Source organism: Hypanus sabinus, chromosome 1 (assembly GCF_030144855.1).
Source record: "Hypanus sabinus isolate sHypSab1 chromosome 1, sHypSab1.hap1, whole genome shotgun sequence".
NCBI lineage: Eukaryota > Metazoa > Chordata > Chondrichthyes > Myliobatiformes > Dasyatidae > Hypanus > Hypanus sabinus.
In genome coordinates, this window is record NC_082706.1 from 36,351,572 (window position 1) to 36,364,867 (window position 13,296).

The window sequence follows — 13,296 nt, forward strand, 5'->3', positions numbered from 1 at the left end:
TGCCATGGAGTGTGACCTGTCGCCTGTGAGCCTGATACACTTACCTGGTGCCCCCGACCAGAGAGTAACCACTGCTAAGTTTTAGCTATCAGAGAGTAGAAGGGTGAAGATGAACGTGATTAAACTGTAATCGACCAGCAGGGAAGGAGGGAACAGGCATGTGAATGGCAAAGCCGCATTTCAATGACAGTTGGTCAAATTTCTGGAGCAGTTAGCCTTATAACCATCTAACAATTACAGCACGGAAACAGGCCATCTTGGCCCTTCTAGTCCGTGCCGAACGCCTACTCTCAACTAGTCCTACTGACCCGCACTCAGCCCATGACCCTCCATTCCTTTCCTGTCCATATACCCATCCAATTTTACTTTAAATGACAATATCGAATTTGCCTCTACCACTTCTACTGGAAGCTCATTCCACACAGCTACCACTCTCTGAGTAAAGAAGTTCCCCCTCGTGTTACCCCTAAACTTTTGCCCCCTAACTCTCAACTCATGTCCTCTTGTTTGAATCTCCCCTACTCTCAATGGAAAAAGCCTATCCACGTCAACTCTATCTATCTCCCTCATAATTTTAAATACCTCTATCAAGTCCCCCCTCAACCTTCTACGCTCCAAAGAATAAAGACCTAACTTGTTCAACCAGTTGCTGTTTAGAGTCTTGTAGGGTAGCCATTAGGGATGATAGTGTAGATGCACGTAGGGTAATTTTGATGGTGGTTTGAAGAACAGGGCTTTTTTTTGCTGCCTTGTTTGATTAGATCCTCCTTAAAGTTTAGCCTTTCCTAGAACAAATTTATTTTTGTCCAGGGGGGCCAAGAGGGCATCTTCTGGAGTTCTGGTGCATAGCAAATATTAACTTCACCAGGAACCAATCTTCAGACATAAATATAGATTGTAGATTGAATTAAAATGTAGATCTGAACAATAGTTTTCCTGGAGCAGGGTGGAGTTTCAAGATGGCGATGTAGACATCTGCCTTTTAGGCGCTCTTCATTTTTTAAGCTATAATCACCCTTTAATCAAATTTTTTCGTACTTAACTACATGGGTTGATATTTACGATTTATTTCTTTTTTAAAATAATACTTGATTTAATTTTTTCAAACTTAAAATGTCTGTACCTAAGAAATCGTCTAAAGACCCTATAACTCTCAATGCAATCTCCAGTCTTCTGGATACTAAACTTGCAAGTCTGGAAAATAAACTTACTGCGAAAATGTCTGAGCTTGAAGAAGTCGTTAGATCATTTGATACCAAGCTTCAATCGCTGGCAGCAGATATTGAACGGCATGAAGAAAAGTTTGCGGCTCTTGACAAGATAATTTGTGAAAAAATACGTACAATCGAAACTTTGGAGGAGAAGGTACGATCAACCGCTAAAATAGTGGAGCAGAATAAGTTTAAAATCACCGATCTTGAAAACCGATCTCGCAGACAGAACTTGTGTATTATTGGATTTCCCGAAAATGTTGAGTCTGGTGACTTAACTGAATATTTCTCTAACTTATTGTGGGAAATTTTTGGCGAGGACGCTTTGCGGGCTAAACCTACTATTGACCGTGCCCACAGAGTTCCGAGATTTTCGGCTGCGAGAGACAAGCCACGAGCTGTGATTGTCCGTCTCCATTATCCTCGGGAGAAAGAGCTTCTAATTCGATTAGCTCGTCAGAAAGGTATGAATTCTCACAAAAACAACAAGTTTCGTATTGTTGAGGATTATTCATTCGAGGTGATGAAGGCGAGAATCGCTTTTAAACCGGTGATGGCAGAGATTTATTCGACTGGACTTAAACAAGCTTTAAGATACCCAGTGAATCTCAGAATTAGGTTGAGTGATGACAGTCAGTGCTTCTTTAATACTCCGGAAGAAGTGAAGAAATTCGTTGAAGAATATCGGTCTTCTAGTACAAGTTGAACTATGTGTTATGTTGAAGAATTTTTGGAGAGAAGACGCCATTCCGCTTTTAGGCTTTAACTTATGAAGCTGCGGTATAGTTTTTTACTTTGGTCTGTAGACCTGGTTTTTTTATTATCATGATTTACAGATGCTCTTTTAATTTTACTATAATGTTTTTTTTAATTAAGTTTTTTTCCCTCTGGATTAGATATACACGTTAAGATTTTGTAATAATGATTTATTTTTTAAGATGTCGTTTCTTTTTCCCATAAGACTTTGCTTTCCGTAAGCTTTTATTTGCCTGTATTTGAGAATGGGACGAATGTCTTGAATTTTTTTATATATATTGTAGTGGTTATTGAATCCTTTTTTAATCTTATTTTGATGACCTTTTTTTTAAAAAAAAGATTGGCGAATTTACATTTATATTCTGTAATATGGTCCTTTCAAAATGTCGTTTCTTCTTCCCATTAGTCTATGTTTTTGAAACGTCATTTTCTTATATTTGAATATGGAATCTTTTTTTAAAGGCATATTACACTACTTTAAATTTCAATGGTTATCTTTTTTTTATTAATGATTTTTTGCTTTTTTATATTATTTTTTTATTTTGATTGATATATATTCTTTCTTTTTACAACCCTGTATTTATATCTGGGTGTTATATAGTTTCTCTTTTCTTTCTTTTCATGAAGTTGCCATCTTGAAAATGGGGGTAATATCAGTATTAGTTCGTGCGCCTGCCGCTTGGCTCTTTTTCGAGGGGTGGGGGGAGGGGGAGGGATCTTTTTTCACGCTTTTGCTTTTTATTTTTTTGCTTTTAGTTTATGGGCCGACTTTAAATTATTAATATTGTTGAGGTGTCATGTTCTCTGGTTGCTCCTGAATCATTTTTCCTTCTTCCTGAATTATGGGTTATGTGTCTTCTTAACCTTTTATGATACACACAACTAATATTGGATAAGTCTATTAACTTTATCTCTTGGAATACTAATGGAACTAATATGATGGATAAGTCTATTAACTTTATCTCTTGGAATACTAATGGAACTAATATGATGGATAAGTCTGTTAACTTTATCTCTTGGAATACTAATGGTTTAAATCATCCAATTAAACGTAAAAAAATATTTAAAGTATTCCTAAACTAAACGCTAATATTATTTTTGCACAGGAGACCCATATTAGGAGGGAGGATAATCAACGTTTTTTTAGGTTCTGGAAGGGTCAACAATTTCATTCGAATTGTACCACCAAAATTAGGGGTGTGTCCATTTTTATAGACCCCTCAATTTCGTTTACACATCATAAAATTATTTCTGATCCACAGGGCAGATTTTTGTTGATAACTGGTTCACTTTTTAATCGAAAAGTGGTTCTAGTTAATATTTATGCTCCAAACTTTGACTGCCCTGAATTTTTTACACATTTATTTACTTCCTTTCCTAATCTAAATGAATATATGTTGATAATGGGTGGAGATTTCAATTGTTGTCTGAATCCTTTGATGGATAGATCTAAACCTATCTGAATTCTTCTGAATAGATCAGCCTTACTTATTAATTCTTTTATGGTTGATTCGGGAATTACTGAAATATGGCAGTTTTTGAACCCTAAAGATAAAGAATTTCATTTTTTTCACATGTATATCACAGTTATTCTAGAATTGATTATTTCCTTATTGATCATCGTTTATTATCGGATGTTACTGATTGTAAATATGATTCTATTACTATTTCGGATCATGCACCTTTGAAGTTATCTATCAAGATTTCGGACTTTTCCAATAATACTAGATCTTGGAGACTTAACGCTACTTTGCTTCAAGACCCAGAATTTATCACCTACATAAAACAGCAAATTGACTTGTTTTTCTCAACAAACTATACTGAAGAGATTGACAGAGGAATACTTTGGGACTCTTTTAAGGCTTTTATCCGTGGACAAATTATCTCATATTCCGTTGGTAAAAGAAAACAAAGATATTTAGATATTGCTTTATTAGTGGATAAAATTAAAGAAATTGATAAGATTTATTCCGTGACTCCTACCAAAGAACTTTATAAGAAGAGAGTTGAGCTTCAAATGGAGCATAGCTTATTATTATCTTCTTCAATTGAGAATCAATTAATTAGGACCAGGGCTCAATTTTATATCCATAGTGATCGAACTGGTAAACTGTTAGCTAATCAATTAAAAGCTATTTCGACTAAGCGACAAATTATTAAAATTCGTAAACAAGATGGTAATCTAACTACTGATCATAAAGAAATCAATAACACTTTTCAAGGTTTTTATAAATCTTTATATCAATCAGAATTTGATGGCGATGCATGATGGATAATTTTTTTAACAATTTGAATATTCCCAAACTGACAGATGAAGATCGTAGCTTGTTCGATGCTCCTATCTCTATGGCCGAAATAGGAGAGGCTGTCTCATCAATGAATTCAGGGAAAGCTCCTGGTCCTGATGGTTATATTATAGAATTTTTAAAAACTTTTTCTTCTTTGCTTTCCCCTTGGTTATGTGAAATCTTTAATGATGCATTTGCTAAGAAGAGATTACCTCAATCTTTTTATGAAGCTACTATCTCTCTAATTCTTAAAAAAGATAAGGATCCTACTTTATGTGCATCTTATCGCCCTATATCACTATTAAATGTAGACTCTAAGATTCTTACAAAAATTTTAGCCATTAGGTTAGAAAAGGTACTATCACAGATTATTTCAGAAGACCAAACTGGTTTTATTAGGAATCGGTATTCCTTTTTTAATGTTAGAAAATTGATTAATATAATTAATACTTCATCACCCATAATCCCAGAATGAAAAAGCTTTTGATAGAGTTGAATGGACATATTTATTTAACACTTTGAGATATTTTAATTTTAGTCCTAATTTTATATCATGGATCAAACTAATATATTATAAACCTGTTGCTTCTGTTCTTACAAATAATTACAGATCCTCTTTTTTTCAATTATCTCGTGGTACGAGACAAGGTTGTCCCTTAAGTCCTTTATTATTTAATATCGCATTAGAACCTTTAGCCATTGCTATTCGTGAATCTCCTAATATTTTTGGTATTACCCATAATGAGAAGTTATACAAGTTATCACTTTATGCTGATGACTTGTTGTTATATATTTCTGATCCTGACAGGTCTATTCCCGCTATTTTATCCTTGTTGGCTCAATTTGGTAGTTTTTCTGGTTATAAACTAAACTTGGATAAGAGTGATTTATTCCCTTTAAACGCGCAAACTTTATTGAATGATAGGATATCATTTAAGGTTGTTATTGATAACTTTATCTATTTAGGTATAAAAATTACCAAGAAATATAAAGATTTATTTAGACTGAACTTTTTACCTATGCTCCATCAAATTCAACAACTTACTACAAGATGGTCTCCCCTATCCTAAACATTAGTTGGTCGGATTAATGCTATTAAAATGATGATTTTACCGAAATTTTTATATTTACTTCAAGCTTTACCAATTTTTATTCCTAAATCTTTTTTTGAGAATATTGATTCAAAAATTTCTTCATTTGTGTGGCAAAATAAAAACCCCAGGTTAAATAAAAGGCAATTACAAAAATCTAAAAAAGATGGTGGTTTAGCTTTACCTAACTTTAGATTTTACTACTGGGCGAATATTATTCGTAACCTAATATATTGGAAATTAGATTTGGATTCACCATTGTGCCCACAGTGGGTAAATTTAGAATGCAATGAGGTACAGGGATATTCTCTATTCTCCGTTCTTGGTTCTTCTCTTCCTACTGATTTAGTTAAATTCAATAAACAGATATCTAATCCTGTTGTCAAACATACATTACAAATTTGGTTTCAATTTCGTAAGTTTTTTACTCTGAAAAACTTTGTTCTTGATAGCCCTATCTTACTTAATTTTTTTTTTCAAACCTTCTTTGACAGATCAAGCTTTTAGCATATGGAAAAGGAAAAATATAAAATGTTTTCGTGATCTTTTTTTTAAGGTAATTTGATGTCTTTCGACCAACTTTCCAACAAATTTAAGTTACCTAAATCTAATTTTTTTAGATATTTACAAATCAGAAATTTTTTACATAAAGTTCTACCATCTTTCCCCAATTCAACTTCAATGGATTTCTCAGATTTGATTTTTACCTTAAATCCTTGTCAGATGGGATTAGTGGCTTTTATTTATAATATGATTATGAAGATACAACCAGAAATATCAGGTAGAATTAAACAAGAATGGGAAAAAGAACTTCAATATAATATATCAACAGAAAAATGAGAAAAAATTTTCCAAATGGTTAATTCTTCTTCTATATGTGCTAAACATGCTTTAATACAATTTAAAATTGTACATAGAGCTCATATGTCTAAAGATAAGCTTGCTCAATTCTATTCTCATATTAACCCTCAATGTGACAGATGTCATTCAGATGTGGCTTCATTGACCCACATGTTTTGGTCATGTCCCACTTTACATAACTATTGGAAGGACATATTTGCTACCATTTCCTCAATTTGGAATATCAATTTACAACCTCATTTCATTACTGCAATTTTTGGTATACCAAATGAGGATGGTAATCAGTTTTCCCCTTCAATTAGACGAATGATTGCTTTTGTAACATTAATGGCCAGAAGGTCTATATTACAAAATTGGAAAGAAGTAAATCCTCCTACCACGTTTCAGTGGTTCTCTCAAACTATTTCTTATCTGAGCTTGGAAAAAATTAGAAGCACTATTTTTGATTCATCAATTAAATTTGAAGAAACTTGGGGACCGTTCATTCGACATTTTCATATGAATTAATTTGACCTCTTCCAGACCTTCTCTCTGCTTATTCTTGTTCAGGTATGGAGTTCCGGAGTTTTTGACACTATCATATACATATAAACTGTTATTATTGCCCATGTTAGTTTAGTTTAGTGTTTTTTTTCAATATATATTTTCTCTTGTATTTTTAATTTTTTTTTCTTCTTTTGATGATTATTTTTATTTTTTTCAAATATAATTATTATAGACTTGATTGATTAATATACTTTTTTTTGTTGTTGATATTTAATAGGATATTGTTATCTTATTATTAATGCAATCTCAAGTCTATTGGACTTATAACCTATTCATTATTATGTTATGTTTTCTTTATATATGAAATTCAATAAAAAGATTGAAAAAGAAAAAAGTTTTCCTGGAGCAGTGAACAGGTGTTGATTGAAAACCAGACAATGCTGATTAGCATTCATTTGGGGTGTCTGGAGTGTGGGTGCAAAGGTGGTGTGTGAAAATTGTATGCAATTCAAAGGAAGTGTTGTAGATACATTGTAACTATAGAATTCTCCTGCTGTTACCTCTGATCTTTAGCACAGAAAAAGGTAATGTAATATTGGGTTGGGAGCCTTCCTCCTCCAAGAGTGTCGCAATGTGAGGCCTGCTGCTCGTTTTTGTTCAATAAAACACTTCTACATCCACTAACTTCAGTATCTCTCGAGTGACGTTGTTCACGTTACAACAGTCTACAAATTACAATGGGAGAGAGCAAGTAAATGTACATCAATGTTACAATAGTTATAGGGATTTCAATCTGCAGGTACATTGGGATAATTGGGTTGGCGCTGATTTTGGATCCCAAGAAAGAGAACTTGTAGAAAGCCTACCAGATGGCTTTTTAGAGCAGCTTGTGGTTGAGCCCACTAGGGCATCGGCTATTCTGGTTTCAGTGTTTTGTAATGAAATGGATTTGATTAGGGAGCTTAAGGAAAAGAAACCCTTAGGAGACAGTGATATTAATATGATAAAATTCATCCTGCAACTTCAGAGGGAAAATGCTCAAATCAAATGTATCCATATTAGAGAGGATTGAGAGAGGAGCTGGCCAAAGTTGATTGGAAGGGAACACTAGCAGGGAAGACAGCAGAGCAGCAATGGCTGGAGTTTCTGGGAACAAATTGGAAGGTGCAAGATAGATGCAACCAAAAGGAGAAGTATTCTAAGGCAGGATGATACAACCGTGGCTGACAAGGGAAGTCAAAGCTAATATAAAAGTAAGAGAAAGGGCATATATATAGCAAAAATTAGTGGGAAGTTAGAGGGTTGGGAAGCTTTTAAAAACCAACAGCAGGCAACTAAAAAGCCATAAGGAGAGAAAAGATGAAATATGAAGGTAAGCTAGCCAATAATATCAAAGAGATATTTTTTCCAATGTATAAAGAGTAAAAGAGGGGTGGGAGTAGATATCAGACAGCTGGAAAATGACACTGGAGAAGTGTAATTGGTGACAAGGAAATAGCAGACAAACCAAATAAATATCTTGCATCAGTCTTCACTGTGGAAAGCACTAGCAGTATGCTGGAAGTTTGGGAGGGGCAGACGTGAGTGTAGCTGCTAATACTAGGGAGAAGGAGCTTGGGAAACTGAAAGGTCTGAAGGTAGATAAGTCAATTTAAAGAGAGAGACTACACCCCAGGGTTCTGAAAGTTGTAGCTGAAGAGATTGTGGAGGTAATGTTCTTTCAAGAACCACTAGGTTCTGGAATGGTTCTGGAGGACAGAAAAATTGCAAATGTCACTCCACTCTTCAAGAAGGGAGGGAGGCAGCAGAAAGGAAACTATAGGCCATTTTGCCCGACCTCAGTGGCTGGGAAGATGTTGGAGTCAATTGTTAAGGATGTTTCAGAGTACTTGGAGGCATGTGATAAAGGCAAAAGTTAGTAAGGCTTCCTAAAGGAAAAATCTTGCCTGACAAATCTGTTGGAAGCAGGACAGACAAAGGAGAATTGGTGAATGTTGTGCACTTGGATTTTCAGAAGGCTTTGACAATGTGCCACACATGACACTGCTTAGCAGGATCAGAGCCCATGGTATTACAGGAAAGATTCTAGCATGGATAGAGAATTGGCTGATTGGCAAGGGGCAGAGTGGGAATAAAGGGAACCTTTTCAGATTGGCTGCCAGTGACTAGCGTTCTGTAGGGGTCGGTGTTGCGACTGCTTCTTTTTACATTGCATGTCAATGATTTGGATGGCGGAATTGATAGCTTTGTGGCCATGTTTGCAGATGTTACAAAGATAAGTGGAAGGGTAGGTGGTGTTGAGATTAGGAGAATAGGCAAAGAGGTGGCAAATGGAACACAGTGCTGGGAAGTGCATGGTCATACACTTCGGCAGCAGGAATAAATACGTAGGCCATTTTCTAAATGGGGAGAAAATTCAAAAACCTGAGATGGAAAGGGACTTGGGAGTTCTTGTGCAGAATTCTCTAAAGGTTGATTTTCAGGTTGAGTCAGTGGTGAGGAAGGCAAATGAATGTTGAGAGGACTAGAAGATGAAAGCTAGGATGAAATGGCACTATTTTGAAAAGGCTGTATTAGGCACTGGTGAGGCCTCACTTGGGCTACTGTGGGCAGTTTGGTCCCCTTATCTAAGAAAGGATGTGCTGATGTTGGAGAGGGCACACAACAGGCTTATCATATGAGGAGCGTTCGATGGCTCTGGGCCTGCATTTGCTCAAATTTAGAAGGAAGAGGAATCTCATTGAAATTACTGAAGGTTGAAAACCCTATAGAGTGGGTGTGGACAGCATGTTTCTTATAGTGGGGGAGTTTAGGACCAGAGGACACAACCTCAGAATAGAAGGATGTCCATTTAGAATGGAGAGAGGGGTAATTTCTTTAGCCAGAAGGTGATGAATCTGTGGAATTCGTTGCCACAGGAGACTGTGGAGGCCTAGTCGTCATTTAATACCTAGTATTTAAGGTGGATAGGTTCTTGATTAGTTTAGGCATGAAAGGTTTTGGAGAGAAGGCAGCAGAATGGGGTTGAGAGTGAAACGGATCAGACATGATCAAATGGCAGAGCAAACTTGATGGGCCAAACAGCCTAACTCTGCTCCTATGTCTTATTGTCTAATGATTGTGGGATAGTAAGTGATCCCGTACCAGTTTCTGTACCTGTACCCTGACACCTGGGGTGGAGGGGCTCTAGTTTAGCCTGCCCTCCCTTTCCCAGTGATCTCTCTACCCTGACCATTTATCCTAGCTCAGTGTTTGAGTCTAACTTCTTTGGTCCAGAGTCTCCCCAGTCCTTGCCCCTTCACACCCCAAAGATGGACAACACCATCACCCCATGCATTGTTCTTGAGGGTGTGTCCCAGCACCCTGCTCAGGAGTTGATCAAGGAGTCGAAGTCCACTTATAATCTCTCACCACCTTATGGTTCATTCCAATTTTTCAGAGCCTTAACTAAGTTAAATCATAAATCATGAAAGACTCACAGATGGCTCAATGATTTGAGGCCCCGGAACGTGTACTTGGACAGTGACTGGATATCATTGTTCTCTATGAATCTGTGAACACACGCACACAAAGAGAAAACAAATTTCAACACAGATGTGGTTATATCTAAAGCCAGTAAATCCTGGACAAAGTATTGTTCGGACTTACAGGTACTGCAGGTGGGATAGGCCACTAAAAGCGTCATCTGCAATCAGCGTGAAGGTATTTGAGTTCAGCAAGCTGTGGGGCCACAGAAAACAAGTAGTTACAACTAATTATGATGTTCAAATGTTCAAAATAAATGTATTATCTAATAATGTAAATATACCGCCTTGTGATTCTTTCTTTTTCAATTATTCGTGGCAGAACAGAGAACTACACTAGAATCAATGAAAAGTTACACCCAAACAAACAGCAAACTATAATGAGCTCTTCGAGCCTGTACGTGGACCAGGAGAGCGTTGGGCTCCCAGGTTGCTAGAGCTCCTGAATTGGTTAATTGTTGTTTGATAAGAATTATTAATTGTTTAGATTTCTTTGTGATTTTCTCGAGTGACTCACTCTTTGTAATACAGTCTCCTGGTGCTTTCTGTTTAAACTTAAGTTTATTTTGATAGGCTGAGGGATTCCGTGTATTTAAGTGGACGCCTGATCAGCACTAATTCCAGGGTCCTGGCTTTGAGAATGTTATGTCTTGCAGTGTCACTCGACTGAGTCACCAATATTTTGTTGGAATTATTATAAACAAATGCTGGTAGTCATCTCTACATGGGAGCCTGTCTTTACTCTGCATTTGGGTTCCAACATTGCCAGCGCACATTGTGACACTGACAAGCAACCAACGTGCAAAAGACAGACAGTGAAAAATCTAAAAACAGTAAATAAATAATACTGAGAACATGAGTTGTAGTGTCCTCTTCTGTTCCAACATTTTAATTAATTTACATATAAGAATACAGAGTACAAGAAAAAAATATATCAATACATTATGCTAAATCGCATATAAAGACTCTTTACACTATATTCATATTGATTAATTTGTTACATTGAAATATAGTAATTTTATTATATGAAAAAAATCTAACCCACTACCAAGACTGAAGCTGATTAGTAAAGAAGAAAAGGAAAATAAAAATTATTATTCATCATCTGTGCTTTAACAGCAAATCAAAGGTTTTGAAAATAATTCAGAGAAGGTCCCCACAATGTTTAAAAGTTGTGACTAGATTCAGAGGTTGAACATCAAATCTTCTCTAAATTTCAACATGACATCACATCACATAACCATTGGGCGTGAATAGGAGGGGCTGCATCTTTCCATTTAAGCAGAGTGTCCTTCTGGCCATAAGAGAAACAAAAGCCAAAATGTGCAAATCATATGACTCCAAAATAATATCCTTTTCTCCAACAATACCAAATAAAGCGGTCAAAGGATTAGGCTTAAAGTTTACTTTGAAAAGTATCAAAAAAGTTTAAAATACTTCTTTCCAATATTTTCCAAGATTCGGACATGTCCAAAACATATGAATGAGTGAAGCTTCTCCATTATTACATTTATCACAATATGGAGATATATCTAAATAAAAACAAGACAACTGATCCTTGGTCATCTGGGCCCTATGGACCACTTCAAATTGTAGGAGAGAGTGGCGGGCACATAACAGTAAAGTGTTGACCAATTTAAAAATTTTATTCCAAGTTTCCTCAGAAATTGAAGTCTGTAAATCTTCTTCCCAAAGATTTTTAATTTTATCTAAAGGAACACTTCTCATTCCCAACAGCATATTATAAATATTAGTTATAGATCCATTATAAAAAGGTTTCAAATTAAAAATTACAACTAGTAGACTCTTATCAGGACTTTTAGGAAATGTACTTATTTGAGACCATGAAAAATCTCTTATTTGTAGATATCAAAAAAAAAGTTTTGGGTACACTATATTTAGTTGACAGTTGTTCAAAGGAAAGAGACTTCCCTCTACAAACAAGTCCTGAAAGCGTTTAATACCTAATCTATCCCATTCTTTAAAAGCCACATCAATCATAGAGGGTTTAAAAATATAATTAGAGAAAATGGGATTCGAAAGAGAAAGTCTTAACAAGCCAAAGTATTTTTGGAATTGTATCCAGATTCTCATAGTGTGTTTAACTACCAGATTATCAGTTAGTTTACTCAGAGACACAGGAAGTGAGGATCCAAGAAGAGAAATAATAGAAAACTTATTAACAGAGTTAGCTTCTAAAAAAAACCCACATCGGACAAACCTCATGATTAACGTAATAGAACCAAAATGTAAGATTTCTTATATTAACTGCCCAATAATAAAATCTAAAGTTTGGTAGGGCTAATCCTGCATTCTTTTTATCTTTCTGAAGGTGAATTTTATTTAATCTAGAACGCTTATTCTCCCATTCATAAGAAGCGTCTCTACTTTCTGCGAAGGCTGAGGAAAGTCCATCTCCTACCTCCCATCCTCATCACATTCTACAGGGGTTGTATTGAGAGCATCCTGAGCAGCTGCATCACTGCCTGGTTTGGAAATTAAACCATCTCGGATCGCAAGACCCTGCAGCGGATAGTGAGGTCAGCTGAGATGATCATCGGGGTCTCTCTTTCCGCCATCACGGACATTTACACTACACGCTGCATCTGCAAAGGAATCAGCATTATGAAGGACCCCATGCACCCCTCATACAATCTCTTCTCCCTCTTGCCGTCTGGGAAAAGGCTCCAAAGCATTCAGGCTCTCACGACCAGACTATGTAACAGTTTCTTCTCCCAAGCTATCAGACTCCTCAATACCCAGAGCCTGGACTGACACCTTACTGCCCTATTGTCATGTTTATTATTTATTGTAATGCCTGCACTGTCTTGTGCACTTTATGCAGTCCTTTATGCAGTCTGTAGTCTAGTGTAGTAGTTGTGCGTTTTTTTTGCCTGTGTTGTTTTTTATGTAGTTCAGTCTAGATTTTTACTGTTTCATGTAACACCATGGTCCTGAAAAACCTTGTCTCGTTTTTACTGTGTACTGTACCAACAGTTATGGTCGAAATGACAATAAAAGTGACTTGACTTGAAGATATAATAGAGTCAAGAGAATCAGAAAAAAAAGATTTAGGAAT

The 13,296-nt window shown here is 36.0% G+C and overlaps 1 protein-coding gene across 1 annotated transcript in view; it reads right to left on the reverse strand.

Moving 5' to 3' along the window:
* Positions 1 to 13,296, reverse strand: part of lgi3 (leucine-rich repeat LGI family, member 3) — a 59,391-nt gene that overhangs the window by 18,180 nt on the left and 27,915 nt on the right. Inside the window, exons 4-5 of the mRNA XM_059967380.1 lie at positions 10,342 to 10,413; positions 10,173 to 10,244 (exon numbers count right to left, since the gene is read on the reverse strand). Of these exons, the coding sequence (XP_059823363.1) occupies positions 10,173 to 10,244; positions 10,342 to 10,413 (144 nt within the window). The remainder of the gene's footprint in view (positions 1 to 10,172; positions 10,245 to 10,341; positions 10,414 to 13,296) is intronic.